At 31.8% G+C, this 26526-nt stretch overlaps 2 protein-coding genes across 2 annotated transcripts; one reads left to right on the top strand and one right to left on the bottom strand.

The window, feature by feature from the left end:
• The first annotated feature begins 9044 nt into the window (after positions 1 to 9044).
• Positions 9045 to 11080, top strand: LOC126657051 (uncharacterized). Its single transcript, XM_050351675.1, has 6 exons — positions 9045 to 9238; positions 9293 to 9449; positions 10046 to 10162; positions 10611 to 10613; positions 10706 to 10881; positions 10972 to 11080. The coding sequence occupies exons 1-6, from the start codon at positions 9045 to 9047 to the stop codon at positions 11078 to 11080; spliced, it is 756 nt and encodes a 251-aa protein (XP_050207632.1).
• Positions 11081 to 16039: 4959 nt separating this feature from the next.
• LOC126656275 (beta-bisabolene synthase-like) lies at positions 16040 to 24417 on the bottom strand. Its single transcript, XM_050350797.2, has 7 exons — positions 24132 to 24417; positions 23520 to 23796; positions 18585 to 18960; positions 17800 to 18015; positions 17529 to 17667; positions 16735 to 16983; positions 16040 to 16584 (listed from the first exon to the last, which is right to left on the bottom strand). Exons 1-7 carry the CDS (start codon positions 24363 to 24365, stop codon positions 16294 to 16296), a joined length of 1782 nt encoding a protein of 593 aa, XP_050206754.1. The 5' UTR covers positions 24366 to 24417; the 3' UTR covers positions 16040 to 16293.
• Positions 24418 to 26526: the final 2109 nt, after the last annotated feature.

Below are 26526 nucleotides of genomic sequence, written 5' to 3'. Positions count from 1 at the left end.
TTGAAACCAAAAATGCATAAAATAAACACACAACATTTAGATTAAACGATAAACTCAAAAAAAACAAAAATTATTTTCGTCATACTTGGAATCAAACCCCTTTAAGAATGGATTTTTAAAATCAAAGGATTTGTAGACTTTCTCGTAGAGTACCGTAATACCAAATTCCGCTCCCCTTTTGACATTTAAGCTCGCGAATGTTGTAGATGGGCGGTAAATCGGAGTTTCAAGTTCACCACCCTCACACTTTTCTCTTTCGATCTCTATGTGAACCTTTGTGGGAGAATGTTCTACTAAAGCACCATCATCTTTTAAATCTATGGCCATAGCATATTGTGTTGGAGTAGCTTTAATTGCAGCTAGTAATCACCTTTGGTTGTCTGGCGCGTTTTTGAGTCAACTCGGAAAAGGAACTATTGGGACATAAGGAGGTGGAGGTGGTGATCTAACATAAGGAGTTTCAACCTCAATTACCACTTCCTCACTAGCATTTAGCTCACTATAACTTAGCTCATCCTCAACCACCATAGGTCTCTTTCCATGAGGGTCATCAAGAGCTTTTCCACTCCTAAGCTTAATGTCCTTGAGTTGCTCTTCAGATTAGACTCGGTTGTGGATGATACCCTACCTTGTGCTCCATCTTGCATAAAAAGTGTCATTTGAGAAATTTGAGTCTCAAGACGGTGATTAGTGGAAGAACTATCCTCATTTATTTGATCGAGTTTCACAAAGATCTTGTCAAGCATGCTATCCTCATAAAAAAATTTCATTTTGCGGAAAATCATGTGATTGTTGTGGTTCATTGCCAAAATTGGAGTTGAAGTCCCATTGGTTTTGATGTGGGTGATAACTTGAGTTAAAATTCAAGTGTTCATTGAAGTTCTCCCAATTTTTGTCTCAACCATAGTTCGGAGGGTTGTGCCACCCAAGATCATACATGTTTAAACAAGGGTCAATATCTTGCCATTGATTACCCACATAGTTAACACGCTTATTCCACTCCGGATAGAGTTCGGGACACTCATCTCCGGTATGAATAAAATTCCCACAAATATCGCAATTGTACTTAATGTTTTGGTACGGAATATAACTGTATTCCATTCCTTTACTCCTTTCAAACCATAATTGCCATCAAAAAGAATATTGAAGGTAAACTAATGAAGTCCAAAATGTCTTGGGCACTTAAAAACACAAAAGCGAGCGTAAATAAATAAAACACAAAATAACAAACGAAAAGTAAAAACAGAAAATAAAAGGCTAACTCGACAAAGATTAAGAAGTACTTTCACTCTACTAAACACAATTGTCCCCGGCAACGGCGCCAAAATTTGTTGGTTTCCACCACAACTGTACGGAGTCGCAACTAGTAATCCTCGGCAAGACCGAGATCGAATCCTATAAGGAAAATGGTTTAGTGAGAGTGATCTTCGTTCCTAATCTAAATTCATTTAGCAAACAAGATTTTAAGAATCATTATGAACTATAAGGAGCAAACAAGCAATTGAGCTACAATTGAACTAAACGCGCAATTAATTCTAAAATAGCAATTAAACAATAAAATGAAACGATAAACTATGGGTAAAACACTTGAGGGTTGATACTAGTGCCTAGACATGACAATCATCGGATATGGATTATGGGAAATAAAATAAGAACCGAATTGTTCCTAAGGCATCATTCCCGCTTTCTTGAGTCTCAAAGAACCACAAAACCGCACACACATTAATCAATCAAACCTAACCCACTCTCGCGACACCAAGCATAATCAATTAATAAGCGAGCAATTAACAAATCAATTCAAAGATTACCCAAATCCTAACCCACTCTCGTGGCGCTAAAAATTAGGTTCCTAATTAATAGATCCAACCAATTAGCCTTCTCTCAAAGAACTAATTAATCTAAAATCATATTTTAGGTAGCTAGACTAAAACAAGATTTAGAGCATTCATTAGAATAACAAACATGCCAATCACATACCCAAATCAAGCATTTAATCAAGCATTCATATTAACCCCCAAACATGGGGGCTTATCCATTAAGGCAAGAACACAATTAATTGAAGAAAAATAACTAATTAAAAAGCTAGAAATCATACCTCTAATAGATGTTAATTAGATTGAGCTTGTGATTAGAAGAGATAAATCTTAAACAATAAGGAAATAACTTCATTCAAAACTCCAAATGTGTTCAACAATGGTGGAAATAAAAGTGCTGGAAATTAAATGTAGATGGTGGCTTAAAGCCCTGAAATTATTCTACTCCTAACTAATAGATTCAAAAAGTAGGTGAAATATTCTATATGAAGTGTATACCTAATTTGTAGATAAGGTGCCTCATATAAGGCTTAAAAAATGGTAAACAATGGCACCAAGTACAAGTTGTGTCTAGCCAAAAATGGAAGTGATCCCAAGTTGTATCTCTTTCAAATTTGAGCTCTCAACACAATTTTTCTTCATCACTCGATCGAGCCCTTTATTTCTCACAAGTTTCTGCTCATTTTTAACCCTAGAGCTCGATTGAGCCCTTCACTTAAGTGGGGAGCTAGATCGAACACTTGCTTGATTGTTTGCTACACATTTACTAACTTCAAAACATCGTAACTCAATGTAAAAACCTTCAAACACGTTGGTTCTTGAACCCTTTTAAAGCTTAAGATGTCTACTTTATTTCTTATGAAGAACACAAACTCGTAAGAAGTCTCTAACTAATCCAAAATCGTCAAATAGTGTAGTGGGGTCCAATTCTCAAATGTGATTTCAGCGTCTCTTTGCTTCAAGACTTCGCCCTTTCTCCGATTCATTGGTTCTTCCCTCTTTTAGTCCAAAAACACTTTGTAATGCTCCATTGTTCCTGAAAAGCTCACACATGGAATAACGCACACAAATACCTCAAAAAACACGATAAAATATAATAAAAGCGCACGAGAACAGCTCAAGTACACATGCGTATTTTGCTCCTATCAGTAGTAGGCATGAGCGGTCTTTGTTTAAACTACCTCTTTCAAAGAACTGGGTGTCTAAGTTTTTCTTCGTTAAACATAGATTTGTTTTTTCTAATCTTGAGGATGGGTTTTGTTCTTTTAAAGTGATTGTTATTCCTTCTCTTATGACTATTGTCGAGTCATCTTTTGCGGCCGATTTAGCACTTGAGTGCAAGGCATCGAGGGCTTTAGTTCCTATTTTAATTAGTCATTATTTTATGCATCGATGGCTACCTTTTGAAAATCCTCGTAGAAGTCTTTCTGATATTTTAAATGAAATGGTTTATGAAGGCATTCTTCTAATTTTTCTTATTCTTTTAATATTTTGTAGGATCAGTACTGGTCATGATGACATCCTCTTTGGTTTTTAAGTAGATGTGTCTACTCTGATGGGTGAGGTTGTGAGTTTTGATCCGTTAGAAAGATTCTGAAAAATACAAGGTTTATAGAAAGGTTTCTCTTGCATGAAAACTATCATAGCAATGGTGTAGTTTTGGTTTTCTTAGATCAGTTGAAGGTGTTGAGATTGGCTGAATTCCAAAACAACTGAATATGATCACCATTGGGCAATTCAGGTTACGTGCCTATCGATCATGTTTCTTTGAGGAATTGCAGAAGGAGCTAGGTATCATTAATCAACAAGAAACAGATTATGTAGAAATAAACTGTACAGCCTTTTCATCGTCATACTTGTTCTTATGCCAACATGACTTCACCAATCCAGAGCTGCAATGCGGATTCCCAATACTTAGCTCAAGAGGTAAAGCTTTCATTGGACCAGGATAATATTTTGGATAGTAATTTGGACTGGTTAGATCGTTATATTATGGCATGAGCTATCTCAGCTCAATCAATTTTGGAGGTTAGAAGTTATTTGCAATCCAAGGAAGTTAATTTTCACTATGTATCTATTATAGGTTGATGTTTAATTCTTATTACGTTTAAATCAATTTTGGATTTAATGATTTTTCTTGATGGAAAATCTAAGAAGTTGATGGATTTCTTCATTCATTCTCCAAGGCCACGACTTTTCATATTCATACTCTTCATATGACTTGATTATAAATCTCATGAGTTCTCTTATCTCTTTGGTCACCAGTTGTGTATGAAGAAATTGCTAATTGTTTTGGGAAAAAAATTAAAGTTCGTCCATTAGTGTATGTTTAGGAAAGGTTGGATACTACTTTCGTGCTGATTTCAACAACGAATGGTTGGATTAATAAATGATTCCCTATGGAAGTAAGGAACTTCAAATTCATAGTGTATGTTTTTGAGGTGGATCAACTAGTATATTTTAATATTTGTAAGAAGTCAAATGTATATATGGTTCCTCTTCAACCTAATGATTAACATACTAGTGAGGAGCAAATCATATTGATGTTAAGAAGCAGTATCATCATGGTCCAACTATTAAGGGGAAGAAACAGTTTGACACTCCTGAAAACCAAAACCAATCTTCTTCGTGTGTTGATACTGTCGTTCCTAACACAGCAATAGCTACAATGGAATTTTTGGAGGCTACTTCTAATTATTCACGTTCAGAATCATTGATTTCTAAAATTGCAGCATATTTGACTCCTCCTTGTATCAGTCCACCTCTGAACTTAGCCAATATTACTACAAGAAATAAATAAGCTCACAAACAGAATTTTCCTTCAGAAAACCTTTTTTCTTGCCTAGATCTGCAAGTATCTTCAGACAATCAGGCTTCCGATTATGATGTTGAGAACATGAACAAAGTGATGTTGTGATGTTGGGATGTGAGGCATTCCTTAGGCTTTCTACACAGGGATTCAAAAGCTACAACAGTTAATCAGTAAATCATGAACTTAGAGCAAGATTTAGAGAATAAGAAATCTTGAATGCTTGTTCTGTCTAGGTTTTCTTTCCAGCTTTTTATGTCAATACCTTTTAACTTTATTTTATGGAATTATAGAGGTGGTTTGTTAAATCATTGAAAGCATTGTTTTATTAGAAACTTGGTGAATAAACATAAACTCTCTTTTATTGGTGTGGTGGAATTAAAAAGAGAAGATGTTGACTCTTTTCTTGTTAGAAAGCTTTGGCCAAATTTACAATTTTATTTTATTTGGGTTCCCTCTATTTGTACCTCTAGTGGTCTTTTACTTATTTGTAATTCGGTGTTATTGAGTAATATTTCAATTGTTAAGGGCACCCGTTGGAACTCTATGTATTGAATAATAGAATAACAGAATTATTGAATAACTGGAGATTTCAGTGAGATTTTGGTTCCTACATAACGTCTTATCTGTGTTTGGTACCCCGCCTCTATGTTTCTTCTTTGTGATTTCCTTAATGATTCAGAATTATTGGAGCTCGCCTTTCAAGGCATTCTTTTATATGGAGGAATTCCAATTGGAAATCAAGAATTGGCAGATGCTTCTATTCAATTTTAGTTGCAAACGCTTGGAGATCTCTCTCTCTCTCTCTATCTGCCATTCCTAGAGGCATGTTTAATCATGTCCCGATTTTATTACAGTCCAACGTCAAGGTGGATTGGGGAATAAAACTGTTTCGTGCTATTGACGCTGGGTGGAATCACTCTAATTTTCAAAATTTTATTTCGTATTCTTGGCTGTATTTCTTTCTTTGAGAGTCTGTTACCTCTTGTCAGCAAGTTAAGCAAACTTTGGCATATGATTAAAATCTGGAATGTTTATGTGTTTGAAGATCATATTAATAAAATTAAGGAGATTTATGAGGAAATTTCTAGGCTGGATATTGCTGCAGACACACGCGTTCTTTTTCAGAGGAAGAAAACGTTCGTTTAGTTACGGCAAAAATGGATTTGTGGGGAGCTAAAAAACATGTGGTAAGTTTATTGATTCAGAAGTCTGGGCTCCAATGGTGTATCAAGGGGGATAAAAATCCGAAGTTTTTTCACAGTGTTGCTTCGACGCATTTTAGATACAACCTTATTTCAACTATCACAGTTGGAGGTGTTACTTTTTCTGAGCCAGCTGACATTAAATTTCATATCCGGTATTTGTTTTTATCTTTGTATGAAAAATTTCATGATGTTCCAATTGATATCTTTGATCTTGCCATCAGATCTTTATCGCTGGATCAAGCTAATTCATTAATTCGGCCTTTTTTTGAATCTGAAATTTATGCAGCTCTTTGTCACGATCCAATTTCATAAATCGTGACCGGCGCTAGAGTATGGGTATGGTCGCACCAAAACCTGTAGCAAGCCTCGCAGAAATCAATCAAACACATTAACCTGCAGAACCTGCTCGGAGGCAACCGAAACTCCAACCTAAGTCTAGCAATTTATATTACAGTTCTAATATGAATAACTTAAATATCTGAAATGCTCAACATCATGACTTAAATATAATAATAAAATAATTCAGAGTAAACATGCCAACAATAAACAATCGATCAAATCGACAATCCAAAAGTGCAATAACAAATGTAGTATATAAACTAGTTCTACTGCAGTCTAAGAGTTCGAAAACTGTAACTAGTTTAAATAACATAAAATCTCCGAGGAATCGAAAGAATCGGAGTGGACCAGCTTTCAAATCATAAACCTGGAATATTTGGGAAAATAACGGAGTCATATATACTAAGATGAGTTCGCAATACTATTTACACTCATTAAGTTTAAAACCCTAAAATCAAAACACTTTATACTAATAAAATATGATAATGGAATACACTATTGAAATCATTCCAGCGTAAGTATGACATAGCATACTGATAAACTCAGAGTGGACGGGAACATATCCTCGTCATATACCAGCGTAAGCAAGACATTAGTCTGCCGATCACAGAGTACTTACCGGTGCACACAGTTCTCAATTAAATTATAATGCCGTAATTATTCAAGACTATTGAGGTCACACATAAATTCCAATCCGGAAATATTATTAAAATAATATTTAAATGTTAAATAAAATCCATTCCACAAATAGTGGGTTAGCCGAGTTTCTTAAAACTACCAAGCTAAAACCACATGTCGGGCGACCCAAGTATAATCCGACCCAACCATAAACCAGAATTATAAACCACAGTTTATAATTTAATATTTAATAAAAATGTTGATTAATATCAAAATGAACTCAATAACTTGAAACCTAAGTAATTATAATTATCAGCAAAATATCTCAAATAAATAAATAACAAAATAAAGCCAAAATATAACTTTAATCACAAAGGCATTCTAAGCCAAAATCTCAAATTATCAATTAAATAATAATTAATAATAATTATTAATTTAATTTTTAAATAACCCAAATATTATTTTTTTGGTCTAAAAAATAATATATCTAATTTGAAAACTTTCAAATTTAATGAAATCCCCAAGTCTCATTTAATATAGTCAATTTATAAAATCATAAATAAACTATAATAAGATTAATATTAATTTAAGTTTAAAGTATTAATGCCCAAAGTAATTTCAAATTATAAATAATATTATTATTTAAATCGCTAATTAATAAGTCGAAATCAATTTCGTAAATTAAAATCAAAAATAAAAAAAACAGTTAAAAGATAATTTTAGGAATCAATAGATTCAAGACACAAAAACTCAGTGACTGAAACCACTATTTAGCCAAAAGTAATTCAAAATAACCAATAGGATAAGAACACGTCATTATCCTCAACAATCACAATCCCGAATTCATAACCTATGATTGCAGTAACCCAACGAAACTCAACATCAACGAAACTTAACTTCTCAAAACCAAATCTCACAATTTCTCAATACCTATGTGAAACATAACAACTAGGATAGCATGAAGATTTCTGTAAACCAAACTAAACGAGCAATCGTTCTCCTAATGATTTACAGTAATCAAAATTTCAGAAATAAAAACGAGTTCGAGAACAACCGAAGATTTAATCACTGAGAAACCAAAACGACAAGCTAATAATCATACCAAACGATTGACAAATCATTAACACATGGAATAACAATCATAAACATAGCAGAAACTCACTTAAGCAATCCTCATCAATCGACAGAAACATTGAAATAAGTAGAACCAAAATAACACGTAAAAACGATGAAACGGCGACGACTAAAATGGATTGATTTACGTACCTTTTGGCAAAAAAGCAAAAGCAAAGTTGAAGAGGAATGAGTCTACTATCACGGGGAAGAAACAGAACTGAATTCGATCTAGAAACGGCTACGAACGAATCAAAATACGGAGATATCGTTTTAGAATTCAAAACAGAATGTAACTTGAAAACGATAAAACGACGGAGGCTATAACGGAAAAGATAACGTACCGTTTCACGAAAATGAAGTTCGGTCTCGAAGATAAGTGAGTCTACTATCGCTGGAGAGAATCAGAACTTATTTTGGTTATGAAACGCATGTAAAATTTGATTAAAAACGGAAGTAGTGCAAAAGAACAAAACTGAAATTCAAGAACAACATTTACCTATTTGGAAGAGAATGGCAACGTTTTTCTTTGGAGAAAAGTAAAGGAAAATGACGGCTAGGGTTAGTATGAAGTGTGGGAATGAATTTAGGTTTAAAAAACGTTTTAAAATAGTGAAAGAATCGAGAGAAATCCGGAGTGGAAGTATCGTGCACCAACTGCACACACTGGTCTCGAAGGAGACCAGTGCAGTTGCACAGGTCTCGTTCGAGACCTGTGTTTCAAAAGGAAAGGTTGGGCCAAACCAAGGCCCAGCCGAAATAAAAAGGCACAAATGACAAACCGAACCCAAAACAAACCTAACCAAACCAAAAACGAATTTCAAATACGTAAGTGACCCAAAATATTTCCGAAGCTCCCAAATTAAATTTTAAAATTTTGACGGGATATTACACTCTTGCTTCTTGCGGTGAAAGTAAAGCTCCAGGGGTAGACAGATTTAATTTTATTTTTATAAGCGTTCTTGGGCGTTTATTAAAGGTGACAATATTGGATTCTTTTAACTCCTTTCATAACTGCAATTCTTTGACTGGCGGAAATAATTTTTCATTTATAGTTTTAATTCCAAAGGTGTCTGACTCATCAAATATTTGTGGTTATCGTCCTATTAGTCTGGTTAATGGAATCTAAGAGTTTCTCTCTAAATGTATTTCCATCATACTTACTCCTCTTCTGCCTCGGATCATCAACATGCTTTTATTAAAGGCAGAAGTATTATGGACTATGCCATGATTGCAAATAAGTTATCTCATTATGCAAAAAGACGGAATGAAAAGTTTTTTGGATTGAAATTAGACTTCCACAAAGCTTCTAACAATTTAGACTGGACTTATTTGTAGTATGCTATGCGTTCTATGGCATTTCCTAATAAATGGTTTCAGTGGATGTATAGTTGTTTATCGTCTGCCTTCTCTTCGGTTCTTGTGAACGGAAGTCCCTCTCACCTTTTTCCGCTTAAAAGGGGAGTTCGACAAGGTGATCTGATTTCTCCATATCTCTTTGTGTTAGCTGTTGAAGGTCTTAAAAGTATCCTGCAAAAATCTTCAGATGTATTCCTTATAAATGGTTTTGCCTATTCAGAGACTCAAGATCCAATTTCATTTATGCAGTTTGCTGATGATACCATTTTTTTCTGCCTTTTGAGTTGGATCTTCGTAATCTGACTCGAATCTTACGCTGCTTCGAATTGATTTCAAGTTTAAAAATCAATTTTCATAAAAGATCTTTACTTTTCTGCCTTTTGAGTTGGATCAGCTTCGTAATCTGACTGGAATCTTACGTTGCTTCGAATTGATTTCAAGTTTAAAAATCAATTTTCATAAAAGATCTTTGAACGAAGGATCATTTTACCCCCTGAACTTGGCAAAATTGGTACAAAAAACCTGCTCCTCACTCTCACCTAAGAGAATGAAACACACTCTCCGGTTTTGGTGGTGGTTTTTTTGTTCCTAAGTGGTTTTTAACGACAAAAGGTTTAAAATAATCCTAATTTTTTTTAACATTGTATAAATTAGTCCATAATAATTAAAAAAATGTAATTTAATTTTGAAACCTTACATATTAAAATTATATTAACTAAAATTATAAAGAACTTCTTTGTATATTTTGCCAAAAAAAGTAGATTTTTTTTAAATCTGATGAGCAGCTGCCGGAAATTTTTTTGGCAGCCGCTCACCGTCAGAGACGAACTGAAGTTCGTCTCTCAAATGAACACAGTCTGAGAGACGAACTTCAGTTCATCTGTTTGACGAACCCGACCTGGGTTAGTCAAAGAGACGAACGGGTTCGTCTCTTCGTCTGAGAGACGAACCCCGTTCGTGTCTCAGCCGCGTCGACGGTGTTCCGGCGGTGTCGGATGGGTTTGGGCGGTTGATTATGGTGGTGGTCGGTGGAGGTGGAGGAATAGGGATGGTGGTGGTGGAGGAAGATGGATTTTAAATTAATTAAAGTTAAATATTTTATTTAATTAAGTTAATAAGAGTTAATTATTTTAAATTTAGAACCTCACTCTCCATTTAAGGTGCCACATCAGCATAGGGGTGTTTTTGAAACGGTTTTGCCAAGTTCAGGGTAAAAGTTATCCGATTTTGCTAATTTGGACGTTTTTGATACTTTGTGCCAAGTTCGGGGGGTAAAGTGATCCTTCGTTCAAAGATCTTTACTTGGAATTCATGTTTCAAATTTTGATTTGAGGTTGGTTGTGAATATAGCAGGTTGGCGTATTGAATCTTTTCCAATTTGTTTCCTTTATTTACCTCTAGCTGTGCATTAGACTCCTATATCTACTTGGGATCATGTAATTCAGAGGTTTAAAACCAAATTGGCTTTTTGGAAAGCTTCTATGTTATCGCTAGCGAGGAGGTTAGTTCTCTTGAAATCGGTTCTTTATAGTTTGCCCATTTATTTTATGTCTTTTCTTGCTATGCCGACTAGTGTTCAAGCTGAGATTGAGTCATATATGCATAAAATTTATCTGGAAAGGTAATACTTCTTCTAGAGTTTTGCCGTATTTCTTGGAATGTTATTTGCCTTGATTTTTATGTTAGTGGTTTGGGTGTTCATAACTTGCAGGTTAGAAAATCAAAACTTATTGTTTAAATGGGTTTGGAAGTTGCATTCGTCTAAGCGGAATTCTTCGTGGTTTGGCCTTGTTTCTTCTTGCTCCTCTATTACTAATTGAAATGATCTTTTGAATGAAAATTCTAATCATTTATCGTATATTCAGAATGTTAGTGATATGCACTAGGTCAATCATGTTTGACCGTGTTTTGACTTTATCATTTTATTATTTATTGATTGGCAGTTTTTATCATTTTATATTAATGATTAAAATACTTGAATGGTTAATTCTTTCTAAGGTCATCGAGTACGTGACTTGATAGTAGAACCCTTAGGTTTAATAAAAGAATTATATACCATCTATCCCTAGTCTTAATAGAACATTGAGACTAGTATGATGTTGACTGATGATTATGTTTTACTAATCATGTATATGAGATATTAAGTCAAATCATAGGTGCTATTTGAGAAATAAAGCACTGGATGACCCACTGTGAGAATACTACATAGATCACTGTCATAAGTAATTCTCATTACAGTTCTATTAGTATAATCCTTTGACCTTGAAATCATCATGGATTTCTACATAGCTATTTCATATTTTGATACAGTCTTACATTATCTTTAACAGGATAATGGAATAGATTGTCATTGGATATGAAAGTAACTATGTGAGAAATGTGAGTGACTGAGAAGGAATTTGTTCTTCATTTATTTGAGTAAGATATCTATGGGCCCCTTGAAGAAGATAGACTGAAGTAAATGCATGGCCATGCTAATTGATAAGAAGTTATCATTTTCAGTCTACTTAGAGTCAAGAAACTAATGATTGAATGTTATAAGGATGACATAACTATGCCTTATATTCAATCTGGATATCGAGAGACAAAGGGATTAAAATATTATTGTAAATGGTTAAATCAGATTATCGATATTCATATAACTTGGGTAGTCATAATGTCTTGCTAGAGGCCACTTATGACTTGTGGGCTGAAATAGGGATTTCGAGCCTACTGCCAACGTTATATGAACCTACAGGGTCGCACACTAAGAACAGGCCCAAAACAGTTATGGGTTGTACAAGCCCAATGTGATTAAGTGATTAATTATATATATATAATTCGTAATATATATATATATTAATTCGAAATTTAAGGATAAGTGTTTTCCTTAATTTATTATTTTTGGAAGATAATAAATATAGTAATTAATATATATGGATAATTATCAAAAAGGAGTTTTTGATAAACATAAACTTGTAGAATTGCAATGAGATTGAAATTCGAATTTGTCTCAAACCCTAGTGTTATTTATCACTATAAATACTCATTAAGCAGTGGGTTTGAGAATGACGAAATTCATTATTCACTAAATCACTAAAATTCGAAATTGCTTGTGAAGCAATAGTGCTAGCACACAAGCACTAGTTTTGGCTAAGGTCTGTTCGTGTGGATACTCGTAGAGGACGCGTTCTTTTGGAGGCGTTTCTGATCCGAGGTCAGGTATCACCAAAGAGAACCACCTCTTTCCTTCCTACATTGCTGTTGAATTCGACATACAAGTAAGTAATTATTCTGTTAATTCGAATTACATGGATCTTGGTTTGGGTTTTTAGATAAATTTTTGAAATTCCGCTGCGTTATGAACCTATAAAACCCAACACAGAAATGAATTCGTCCTATTTTTTGTTTGGATTCGTTTATTTGACAGATTTGTTTTTCAAATATTGGTTTTAGTTTAGGAAATGGTAATTTGATATCCTTTTGGTATGATGATTGGTCTGACTTGGGAACGGCTGATACCTTATTTTCACGTTTGTATCATTTTTCCAATATGAAACAATCTACTCAAAATAAAACTCTTACTTCAGATTGGCGATGGAGAAGAAGGTTGCGTATTATGAAGAAAGTTTCATTTTCTGAACTGAAATTATTGATGGATTAAAAACTTCAACAGGTCGAGTTGCAACATGTCGGGCTGGACAACATGCCTATGCATGATTTTCACGAGAAGCATAGTAGCAATGTCCATGCTTTTCACGAACAGGCTAGGCTACTGCTGCTACTGCTGTGCATGGTTATGACGGGCTGATCGAGCTCGGCGAGGAAGATGATTTGGTTTAAGAAGTCAGTAGCGAAGGTTTATCAGCTAAAGATATGGAAGCCCTCATTAAAAATGGTAGTTGTATGATGGTCCTGGTTTCGGCAGCATCTTTTAAACAAGTTTGGAAGTCAGAGGCGCCTCCAAGGATACTTTTTTATGTGGACGGCTTTGTACAATAGTGTTTCAACGTTAACTTTTCTTTTCTCTCGCAACCTGATATTGAATGATAATTTGAGTTGTGGAATTTGTGGGAAGATTGAGACTCAAAAACCATATTTTCATACACTACATTTTTGCTAGAAAGATTTGGTATGAGATTTTTATGAAGATGGGTTTTATCATCTGCCTTTGAGGAATTTTTTCTTTCAGTGGATTGCAATTATTCCAAAAGGGGGCTGTACAAAGCTTTCGACTACGACTTAAATGATCACTAATTGGAAAATTTAGAAGTGTCGCAACAAAAGATTTTTTTAGCATAAGGATTCGTCTGTGGAAGAGGTTATTTTTTGATTCCATAGTGTAGCTTTTTAGTACAAATGTAAATATTCTTCTTACTCCAGATTAGATTTTTGTAGAAATCCGGATAATATTTTTCTTTCTTAACTTGTATTTTTTTTTCTCGGAGTTGTAGCCTTAAGTGGCGTAAACTCTTTGGGTAGTGGATATTTGCCACTTCTTGTGATTTTTTATAAAGTTTTTATTCATATAAAAAAACTATGGATTCTATATATATCTTTGTATAGTTTTCCATGGGTATGCATATCCAAAACCATTTTCATGGATTATTGATTGGATTTATGCTTAATTAATTGATTAGATGTATGGGTTGCTGTCTAAATTGCGAATTGATTGTTATTCCTAATGCCTAATCTAATTTGATCGCTTAAACTATTTTTTTGTGTTTTGATTGTAACTTGAGAGAGTTGATTTGAAATAGACAATTTCATCAATAACGTATGAGTTAATAACACGAGAGTGAGTTAATTAATACATTTGGCAAAAAAAAAGGTTAACAGATACGTGTTTTTAGGGTTCGCTTAATGAACACCAATTGATTGGTAAATTAGGTTGATTATAACACGAGAGTGAGCAATTTGCCTGCTAATTGTTTATTTCCTGTTTTTACCTATAGCGACTTGAGAGTGAATTATAGGTGCATTCGACTAGCATGAATCATAATTTGACACAATGAAATTTATAACCCCTGAGATTAATGGCATAATGATAACTAATAATCCCCAATTTCTCATTACTGTTTAAACCTTATTTTCATTACAGATTTAATTAATTTTATACATAATTGCTATTTCAGTTTATTTAATTTAATAACAACATTCAAATATATTTTTGGCCAGAGTATTATAACTTGGGTATCTTGTAGTTTTTTCGGTGGATACGATATCTGAACTTCACAGTTACGCTTGCGAATTTTTATCAACATTTAGTTGCGGAGTCCATAAGAAACTTATTTTTCTCATATTAAATACGCACCATCGATTTAATAGAATTTTCCATTTTCTTATATTCCCGAGGAACGCAACCATCATCAAACTCATGAATTTAATATTCATCGATGTTAAAGAAAGGAACGCAACCATCATCAAACTCATGAATTTGGATTTGATAAAACCAAATCAGTATTCATACAATAAAAAAATTAAAATCCAAAAAATAGGTTAGGTTGGAAAGAAAACCAATTATCTAAAAGAAGAGTGGTAACTAAAAGAAACATCTTTTAAAAAAAAAAAACTAAAAGAAACATTGGTGTAAAAATTCCAACGATTCTTTTTTCTAGCGATTTAATCTCATTATTTAAAATGTTACTGAACAAATTATAATATTTCCATTTTATGTATTTTCGGTCAAACCATTTTCCAAAAAGTTTATGCTCACATGGAACCCATATTAGATACTATATTAGCATTTTAAATACAAACGTCTTAAAAATATTCCAAATAAAATTGATACTTTGTGTTCCTACACTATGCAGCTTAAAAATGGAACAAAATTGAAAAACGAATTTTAACTATAAAATTTAAAAATGGAAAATGTTAGAATTTGTTTTATAATTTTTTGACAATGAAATCTAATCGCTACGAAGTTGAAACATTAGTATTTATTTTGCCACTATTTCTGATTAAAAAAATCAAAAACACGACCGAAAATATTTATTTGTATTAAAAATCAATGAAATTAAACAAAATAACGCTGTATCTTCATAAACAAAAATCAATAAAAGCTAGACTTCTGTTTTATTTTTTTATGAATTAACAAAATCTAAGAAAGAAATAGAGAGGTGGTTGAGAACTTGAGATAACGCAAGGGTGTTTGAGGAGGGAGTTGGTTGAGATGTGAAAGAGAAGAGGGGGTGACGGTGATTACTAAAAATTAGATTTAGGATAGCAAAATGATAAATTTGACATTAAAATGATTTTTATTACAATAAGTTTTGAATGACCCGAAGGAGCCTCACATTATATTTTTAAACGGAAACATCCAACTTCATATGGTCTTCAAATATAGATTTTATGAATATTAACGTCATAATTGAAATTCAAAAAATATTATATGGCCAAGTAAGAGTTTGAGATAAATGTTAGGGCCATTTTAGTACCTTTTCCTTTATTTTATATTACCATTCCTCATAAATGATGAGAAAAGCACTTAAAATTAGAAACTACATATGTAATTTACAAGAAATATTTGTGTGAATCTAGTTTACCACGTACAATTCTAGACCATACATTAAATACATGACACAAGACGTTATTTAATGTCATATTCAATCAATAAATATCACATTAATTAGTGATATTTTAATTAGAATTGAATGTTATTTATTAATTGGATATGATATTAAATAACGCCAAATGTTATGTATTTAATGGATGATTCACAATTCTACATGACGGACTAAGTTCACACAATTTTTTTCGTAATTTACCCGTTTATCAATACTTGTTAGAATCAGCACAAGTGACAATCAAGTTCCCACAGTGTAAGATTAACTGAACACATTTAACATCAAATTCTTACATATTCAAGCAAGCCCACATTCTTGTGCGAGTGAACATACATAAGTTTTACATGCAAAAAATATTTCAAATCCTTCCATAAAATAAAAACACAACACAAATACTAGTAATAAAAAAACCCATAGTAAAATTCATAAAGTTCAAACTTTAAATCCAAACCAAAAAAAGAAGACGACTTGAATCGGTCCGTCATGCGTTACTGGAACGGGTGCAAGAGTAAGGGCAACAGAGTTTGCTTAGTTTCATTGCCAGGAACACCATGTCCATCGCCATAATGGTAAAAGAACTGAGCTGTCCGTCCCAGATTTGGATTGGCATGCAAGAAGGCTTCGCCGAAAGGATAGCTACTCAACATTTCCGCGTTCATAATCTTCCATGTCTCGTGTACTAAATTATCGACGTGTTCACGAGCAACCTCCTCTGAAACTCCGGCTTCGTTCATATAGATTTGGACCGACTTTAGGTTATCTCCTCTTGCTAGTTCATCCTAAACATTCAACAATTTTTATACCTCTAGCAAATTAAATCCTATAGATATGATAAATTTAAATTTTGGTTCAACACTAAAAATTTATTTAATCGAACAAACGAAGTTAGAATTTAATACGATTAAGACAAATTAAGTAGTTAGACATACCGATGATGTGCCCAGATCGTTGGTGAGGCGAAGTACCATAGACGAGCAACGCATAATGGTCGGAAGGTTGTCAATGTAGTGTAATGCATCGATGGTAATTTTATCGGTCGTAAGGAAGTAGGAACAGAATAACATAAGTGGTGCTGCTATGGAAACAACTGCATTGTTGAGATACTCTTCTAATGTTGGCTTATATCCCTTATGATACCACTTTGCTTCTTTTAGGTATGCCTTGCACAGGTCTGCCCACTGCAACAACAAAATAAAGCTTAGTTAATAATGATTTAAGATTTTAATTCAATTATGTCAATACTATTAATAAAAAGGAAATAATAATGTAAATTGGTTTAACGATTGGTGAATTTCCAAATTTACCATGTAAGACTTTAAGGGTATTAAACTCTGCAAGTTAGTGAACTTTTATTTAGTTTCAAAATGAATAATACTTTTTTTTTGTTACCGAAGTTATCATTTTATTACATTGAAAAGTTATTAGTTGGAAAGTCATTATTTAGTTGTAAGTATAAATTTAAAAGGATGATCAAAACATAAATTTTATCTTAGAAGGAATAATATATTTACATATTATAAATTATATTTTAAAGAATGTCTAAACAAGATAGTATAACTTTTCTACAAGTGACCTTCTGATGAAACGAAATGATAATTTTGATAAAAATAAAGACAAAACAAAATTACGTAACTGGACTAAATTTGTAATTAAGTGAAAGTTCGGTAACCCGTATATGGTGTGACACATTAAATAATTTGGTTAAATTTAGAATGAAACTCACGGTTTTACTAAGGTATGGAACGATATTGAAGCCTTTTTCTCTTATAACCGTATAGCCAATTTCATTGGTCGTATTAAACATGGCTAGAAAGATTGTTCTGATGGGGTCAGGTAGCTTGTCAATTTGAGTCACATCCCACCTAAAACATTAAACAAAAAAAGAATGTTACATTAAAAAAACATGCAAATTATTCATTAAAAAAAAACATGCAAATTGTAATATAGTATAGTCACATCTGTGAAGATTTCCTAATGATCACAAGAAAGCAAACCTGTCAACAAAATCTGTGAAGAGTTCCAATTCTTCGAGCGAACCATAAACATCATAAACGTCATCGATAGTTGTTATTAAACAGATAACTTTGGTGCCCATTTCTCTGAAGCTTCCAAATTCTGGCTCAAAAGCCATACCACAACACCAAAAATAGTGCTCCACTAGCCTGTCTCTTGCAAATGTCATCTGGTTTAATCCCAAATCCACCCACCACCTGAAAATTATACATTTTGGCTTCACATAGTTTTTAAAATAAAATACAATAAAAAATAAAAGTTCAATTTTTTTAGGTTAAATGTATGATTAAGATTTTCATATTTGACTCGGTTTTTAATTTGGACCTTAATAATTTTTTTATTTGAAAGTGGTGCCTAACATTATTAAGAAATGACAAAATTGACCGTTTTTAAATCAAAAAATCTCACCGTTACTTGTGCTGATGTTGATAATACGTAGCATACATGTGGTATTGACAAATGGTTCAATTTATCATTTTTTTATATGTTATGTTCGAAATTGAAAATAGATCATTCATATTCTAATTGAATAAAATATCACGTGTATGCCATATGTCGCCCACATCATCAGAGATAACAAAGAGAAAATAATATATTAAAAGAGAGTCCATTTTGTCTTCATTAGTAATGTTGGTACCACTTTGAAATAAAAAAAAAATCAAGAGTCTAATATGAGGATTAAAATTATACATTTGCCCCTTTTTTGTTATTAAAATTTAGTTGCATCCAAGTGAACACTAAATTGGGAGTAAAATCAGAAAAATACCTTGCCAAATCTTTAACCTCCTTCTGGTGAACAGCTTGGACCATGTTATAAACCAATTTAGCAAGCTGAAGTAAATTAGGGTTGAAATTGTGTTGAAGCTCATAAGCAGGAATGAACCAACTAGCTTCCACCCTTGTGAGCCTCCAATGGAGAGGCATATCTAAGGCATGTTCCACCATTTTTGCTAAGCTTTCTTGCGCAATGGATCCTCTGAGCTCCGTCAAATGTGTAGTACTGAACCACTTGGCTTCATCTATAATTTCTTCATCTTCAAACCCTAAGAATGAAGCCTCGTACATACTCAGTAGCCCTTTCACATCGTTGCAAATTGATGCCTTGAATTCACCACTCTCGTCTTTGAACCTCTCAAACACATCTACAACATTTATTTTTTCTGTTTAGTTATCCTTTTTTTTAGAAAGAGGATAATTGTGCTAAAAAGTGGAACGTTTCCGAACTTTTTATATATCTATTAAAAAATTTAAAATTTGCAAATTTGTCAAATTCAAATTTCCGTTGCAATCTTTAACTTAATTGTTTTGTTTTTCATTTTTAATGTTGGATTTGCTTCTTTTCTTAATTTACTCACTGCATATTAGAGAATTTATAATTAGTTTTTGACGTTATTTCTGATTTATTTTGGAATAGGAATTAAATTTTGTAATTTTAAAAAATTAGTTTTGCTAACTGAGTTATTAACGAAATTCAATTGAATGGGGATACATTTTTAAACTTTTTAAACTTTAAATAAATTTTAAAAATTAAAAATATTTAACTTTTTGACACCATTAAATTTTGATAAAGAAATAAGTTTAATTCTGATTGCTGATATTATAATTGTTTTTGACAACTTTTTTTTATGAATATTGAATTATAATAGAAAACCAAAAGAAGTGACAAAAACACTCAACTAGTGTTTTAAAAACCGTACAGGTGTAGCCACCGGTTTGTAGTTCAACCGGTCCAACTGCCGGTTCAATCGGTTGAACTGTCAAAATGTCAATTAGAATAGAAGCCTAGCGCATATAGTAATTAGAAATTGAAAAGCTTCGCAGTAACCTAAACCAAATACATTAAATACAACTAGTGGGTCTCTCTCAAATATCTCATAAATTTCTTTCAAAATTGTTTTTTATACGTTTCTCTTCAAACTATCGTGTGGCCACAAAAATCGTTTATAAATTTTCAGAGATTCATCAAATGTGGAATAAATCGAGAAGGTCTAGTCCGATTTTTAAAACCCTGCACCCAATTGCAAAACTTACATACAAGAAATGATTACACAAGAAAGCACACTAAAAACTACAGCTAAAACAAGTAGGAAACAAAGTCACTATAACATAATACAATCGCAATTTCTATACAAATTTAATTCCGAATGGAAGAAAGTACTACAACATTTTTCAACGCCTCTTCAACCATTTGCAAATTAATCATCTGCATACCTGTATAAAGTATTACTCTCTTGAAATAATTTATACAGGTACGCAGATGGAAAAAAAATTCTGAAATGTGGCTTTACTTTTTTCAAGGTAGACAGAAATTTTGTTTTAAAGTTTTTGTTTCATTGACTGAATTTTTCATCTTAATTTTATATTTTAAACAAACAAGCTTCAATCATTGAATTTTTAAAGGAATTGAATAAATCAGTGAAGCTATAATTGATAAAAAAAATATCATTCTATTGTTTGTCGGCTAAACCCATGTAGAGGTCCTTTTACTATATCATTTCTATTCAAAAAGCTCTTGTACTATTTTTTTGTTTTTCAGGTCCCTCTACTTGACAAAATTCCAATTTTCAGGTCCTTTTGAGGGACTGGAGGAATAAAAAAATTGTAATAAGAGGGACTGGAAAAAACTAAAAAAGGATATGAAAATCAAAAATTATGTAAGTAGAGGGATTTAAATAACAAAAAAATAGTACAGAGACTTTTTGAACAAAAATGATACAGTACAAGAGTCTTTAGATGGGTTTAGCCTTGTTTGTCAGGAAGAGATTGAGTTACCATATCATGTTCTTCTGCTTCCCTGGGCCCTTTGCCCGTACCCATATTGTTACTTTTCATTTCTTTATTTGAATAAAAAAGATTCTTGAAGATTATTCGTCTTTAATGATTTATATGTCAATAAAAAATTATTTCGCAGTCTGAAGTTATCATAAAAAATTTATAAGGACAAATTTATAATTCCCATGAAGGACATAAAAAAACAAGATAATGTTTGAAATTTTAAAATTTCTTATTTTAGTGTATAATTTTTATATTATCAATATTTTATTTTTAAAAAAATGAATCTAACAAGTATTTTAGCCTTTTTTTAATCACCTTTACACAAAAAGAAAAAAAATGACACATTTTGCTAATGAAGCCTATCGCAAGTCGCTAGGTCCTCCAAATATATTTCTGAAGTTTCGGGTTTGAGTTTCAGCACAGTTAAATTAAGCTTGATTAAACATAGAATATATCTAACAACTAATCTAGATTATGACTATTTTTGAAAAAAAAATTGAACAAATATAAATATCGCCGGTGTAATTCATCTAAAATAAAGGGATTTTTTAAAAATATTAATAAAAATAGGTCTTGACTTTTTTCATTTATAAAAAATACCGAGTTGACTTAAAAATATTTATAAAAATACCAAAAAATAAAAATTATTTATAAAAATACAGTGTGTATACTGTTGGTATAATATTGGTATATTAAAACTTATGAACCAAAAAATTTGAAAATAGTATTTGGTTAAATATTGGTATAATTTCAGTATATCGATAATAATTTTTTTATATATTTTCTAGTTGATAACACATACATTTATTTTTATATATTTTCATTATAGTTGGTAGTGAACAAGAGAACTTGTATATTGTTGTTATAATTTTAGTATATTGTTAGTTTGACTTTTAGTATACGATGTGATGTAAAGTTGGTATAATTTTTAGTTAATATTAATAAAATTTAAATATATTCTGATGTGTATGCTTTTGATATAATATTGGTATAATTTTAGTATACTTTTTAGGCAACGTTTGAATTGAGAGTTTTTAAAATCCATGGATTTTTATCAAAATCGATGGATTTTAAATCAATGGAATTTAAATCCATAGATTTTAAAATTCCATCATTTGAATTGAATATAAAAATCAATGGATTTTTAATATTATTTATGAAAAATAATAAATAATATAACAATCCATCATCTATAAAAAAATAGTGGATTTGAACTTTCCCACCTAGTAGGTGGGAAATCAAAACCCTAAAAAATGATGGATTGTAAAAAATGAGAGAATCTATTAATCTATGAATTCTATTAATATTTTTTTTAGGCAAAAGGTAGATTTTGTCCAAATTCATGGATTGTTTAGAATCCATCGTTTAGAATTTATCAATCCAAACGGTGCCTTAGTTTATTAGTATAGCGATATCATACCAACAATATATACCGTATTTTTATAATTTTTTTTTATTTTTTAATATTTTTGTAAATATTTTTATATAATCTAGTATTTTTATAAATGGAAAAACTCAACAAATTTTTATTATTTTTATTATTTTATTTTAAATAGTGTAATTTTTTTAAAACAAATACAGTACAATAGCAGTCTCAGCGAGCAGCGAATCCAGTGAAAAATCTGACGCATCCATATCATATCTTTTGTTTAAGGGTTAATTTCAATAAAATACCAAACGTTTGCGAGTTTTGTCAGTTATAACCAAACCTTTCAAAATTGTCTAATTTAGCCATTTTTGGGATATTTAGAACCTTTTCTAGCCATTTGCAAAAAAGTCAAAAAAATTGTTATTCGTTAATGAGCTAAACTAGCTGATTTTGATTGATTATGCTAAAACATATTTCAAATATTCCATATCAATCAAAATCGGCTAGTTTAGTCCGTTCACTGATGATAAAAATTTCGATTTTTTTCGCAAATGGTTAAAAAAGGTTCTAAATATCACAAAATTGGCTAAACTAGACAATTTTAAAAGGTTTGGTTATAACTGACAAAATTCTCAAACATTTGGTATTTTATTGGAATTAACCCTTTGTTTAAATAACGCACCCATATCATTAAAGTTAAACAAATATTAGTACAAAATTGGGGCCCCCAACTGAGTAGATATGTACTATTATTATTATCTACTTAATAATTTACTGGGACCCTTAACTGCCAATAATTGTTTTTATTTTTTTTATTATTCGTGTAATTTCTTGCTTGACATAGTCTCTCTTTAATTTTCTTTTAATTTAATGGTGAAAAAAATTAAAACTTTTATAATTTGTTGTAAATCAAATTAATTTTTTTAATTTTCATAATAATAAACAAATTGTATTTTTTTATTACAATGATAACCAAACTTGTATTTTTTTTTATAAATTTGGCCATCAATTTTGACTATTATTGCACCAAAAAATTACAATTTGACTATATTATAAAAATTGAAAAGTTTACTTTAAATCGCAACAAGTTATGAAGGTTAATAGCGTAACAGTGATAATATAAATTAACAACTTTAAAAATATAATTTTATTAGAAAAGTTTTAGAGACCTATTATGTTATTAGTAAATATAATCATTCACATTATAATATAGCATTAAAATGATGAGAGTAATTTTATTAATTTCTTTTTATATATTTTAATAATATGCTATAATGTAATTGGTCGTCTATGGATGACAGACTATGTTTGGTTCCATGCTATTCCATTGCATTATAGCATATTTTAATAATATGCTATTATGCAATTTTGCTGCATTTTTTTATTTTTTCCGGTCAACATAATTATAATTTTTCTTCTAATCACAGAAAGGGTATGAAAACCGCAAAAATGACAAATAGAGAGACCGAGAACACAACATTTTCAAAATAGAGGCTACTTAAACAAAAGTTATAAAATATAGGGATCTCAAGATGGATTTTCCATAATGGGACGTACCTTTGGGGACATCAAGTCCATGTTGTCTAAATAACCTAAATTGGAGAGAAACTGCATAAAGATCATTATGGATGTCATCATCTAGCAATCCATCGCTAGCATTTGCGTATAAACTGTGTATAGCATTCTTTATCTCCTTCTCAAACTCATGCTTCAACCCTAACCTTTGCACTGTATCAATAAGCTCCAGCTTACTCAACCATTTCATCTCTCTATCATTCACACTCTTCTTCACTCCCTCCTTCAGTTTCGTGACCTGACTCGTATATTTTTCCTCCTGCAAAATAAAAATATCATTTTATTTACTATTACACTACCATATAACAAATCAAATAAATTTAATTCAAAACTGATCAAAATTAATATGACTATAGCGTCTTGGAAATTCTTAAAATGAACCAAAAATCGAACAGGAAGAATCCAGATTCGAAAAATATCCGTTACTCATTAGCTTTCTCTGAACTGAACTGAATTAAAAATTTAATTGGTACTGTGCTGGATCTTAGCACAATTATTTATTAATAAAAAATCAAAGCGAAAATCCAAAAAAAATACGGAATTCAGAAAAATTACGGATAAATGGAATGTAAATCGGGCTACATTGTTACGTACAGAGTAATCGGTAGGAAGTGAGTGCATGAGATGATCATAGTCCCAAGCGCTTAAGGGGTAATTTGCGGAGCGCCGGATGGTTTTAGGATCCACAGTAGAATTTACACTACCAGAAATGCAGCTAATAGGCCTACATTTCTGAACATTTGCGGTGATTTTCTGCAGATACAAAAAAGGGGAGCGGTGGGCTGGGACAAGAGCAGCTAAAAATGAAAGAGAGGAGTGGAGAGCCATGGCTTAATTTCTATTTCTAACTTCGACAAGCTTTGAGGTGCAAGCTGTTATGCCTCTCATTTGCCCCCTTTATATAGCAACTCTCAATCACCTACTCCCTCCGTCCCGTAAAGATAGAAAAAGCACCCATTTTACAAGAATTAAGAAAGTAGTTATTTATAGGTAACTTGTGATAATTTGTCTAAATTACCCTTTGTAATCAATTAGTTATGTACATTTCCCAAAGCCACTTTACTAAATATAGCACTTACAATTCCTTTTTTTTATCTTTTCAAAATATGCATTTAATGTTTTATTATAAGCATGTAGGGGTATTTTGATAATTTTTGACTTAACTAACTCCACTTTTTCTATTTTTATGGGACAAAAAAAGGTGGTACTTTTTCTATCTTTACGGGACGGAGGGAGTATTATAATTGATGGGGACCACCTTGAAATTATTGTCAAATTAATTACACGTTTTTTAATATTTTTAAAATATACTTTGCCGTTTCCAACTTGATAGCAATTCATAATACACTAGTGTTGTTTTACGTGCTACACGCATGTCTTATAGATTGACTCGTTAAATAATTAAATTGTATTTAAATATAAATTATTAAATAATTGTTGAAATAATAGCTAATTAGAAATAATTTATCTTATTTTTAAAAAATATAAATATCAAATAATAATTAAATTAATAATTCATTAAAAATAGTTTATTTTAATTAAAATTCTAGATGAGTAAAGAATATATAAAATAAGTAGTCTATTTTAATTAGTACTCTATATGATTATCTTGACATAATATTATAAATATTTCATTTTAGTTAGTATTATAATTTTAATAATGATATCAATATTTCCACCATGAAACTCGGGTCAAGAGCGGCGCTATAGAATGGGAATGGGTGTCCCGAAACACATAGCAATCCTAGGAAAAACAGTAAAAATTGTACGCGTTTTGTAAACATAAAAGGTTGCAATCTCTTTTCGCAAGTATTTGAAAACCTTTAAACAAACATGTAATCAAAACCCTGCGATTGCATTATGGACTCAGGGTAGTACACGTACATATCATACATCATATGATAAACGTGTCCGAATACAATACCAGCAGTGTAAACCAGTTCACACGTTAGGTAACCGGTTAAAAACATTTGTACAAACACATAACTTTAAATACAAATCCAGTTTTTTTATAAGCAACTGGCAAAAGGCCTTTTTATACAAACATGCAGAATTTTCAAAACACAGATACCAGACATTAGTTTCATATCCGAGCGAAGCGTATAAACATGTGAACTACTGTGGTATAAAACGAACTACTCTATAGCTTTAGAGTGACCTCATTAAAATACGACTTCCGAAGAAAGAACAGGAAGCCTTATCATGTCAAATTTCCATTTACCTGTAAAAGGGAAAAATCAACGCGGTCAATATTGAGTGAGTCCACATAATTACTTAGGAATATTTATAAAATAGAAATCGCATGTTAAACATATATTATGCAGCCAGACAACCGATCCAGATGAAACCTTAAACATCAAACCATAATGAATAAAACTATTGTATGAACCACAATATATCACATCATAGTTTGATACAACAATTTAGACCGCGAATTTTATCACTGCCGTCTCAAATCCTGTGCTGGAAATCTAGGCCCTAAACAAGTTACTGCCGCATCAAGACTACCCATTAAATTAGGGTCACCAACATTTCTGCTGCTCAATGACTTAACATAATCATCTCTATCTCTACATATAATCACATGCTTAGTCTATAGTATCGGTAGTGGTGATCACATAGTCCTATTTTCGCTCAATAGGTAGCATGTTTCAATAGATCTATATCGGTTTCAGATTTACTCAATGTAATGTAATTTAAATAACATTTTGAGTTATAAATATTTTGGTATTAATATTCAAAAGTAAAAGGCAAACTCACAAAACCGCTATCCCTAAAATAGGATTTGAATGTCCCCTACTCTACTGGTCCGATAGCCCGTTGGCCCGTTGGCCTGTTGGCCCATTGGCCCGTCGGATCTAGTTAGAATTCGATTATTAAAATACAATTCACATCAGAATTCTAACTCTAAAGAGTATACTCTATAGACATTATTAAACATATAACGTATATAGTCTATCCTCAATCTCGATATTTTATAGTGCTCTCA

This window comes from Mercurialis annua, linkage group LG7 (genome assembly GCF_937616625.2).
Source record: "Mercurialis annua linkage group LG7, ddMerAnnu1.2, whole genome shotgun sequence".
Lineage (NCBI taxonomy): Eukaryota > Viridiplantae > Streptophyta > Magnoliopsida > Malpighiales > Euphorbiaceae > Mercurialis > Mercurialis annua.
Note: the sequence above shows the minus strand (reverse complement) of the source record. Positions and strands in the feature narration are given on the sequence as shown.

What these genes read in the sequence shown, in the direction of transcription:
- LOC126657051 (XM_050351675.1), top strand. Translation starts at nt 9,045, where the DNA reads ATGTATTTCCATCATACTTACTCCTCTTCTGCCTCGGATCATCAACAT. An exon ending in TTAGACTGGACTTATTTGTA is followed by an intron (nt 9,239 to 9,292) that starts GTATGCTATGCG and finishes GTGGATGTATAG; the next exon opens with TTGTTTATCGTCTGCCTTCT. An exon ending in TCCTGCAAAAATCTTCAGAT is followed by an intron (nt 9,450 to 10,045) that starts GTATTCCTTATA and finishes TCTGATGAGCAG; the next exon opens with CTGCCGGAAATTTTTTTGGC.
- LOC126656275 (XM_050350797.2), bottom strand. Translation starts at nt 24,365, where the DNA reads ATGGCTCTCCACTCCTCTCTTTCATTTTTAGCTGCTCTTGTCCCAGCC. An exon ending in TGGACTTGATGTCCCCAAAG is followed by an intron (nt 18,961 to 23,519) that starts GTACGTCCCATT and finishes TAAATGTTGTAG; the next exon opens with ATGTGTTTGAGAGGTTCAAA. An exon ending in ACGATCTGGGCACATCATCG is followed by an intron (nt 16,585 to 16,734) that starts GTATGTCTAACT and finishes TTGAATGTTTAG; the next exon opens with GATGAACTAGCAAGAGGAGA.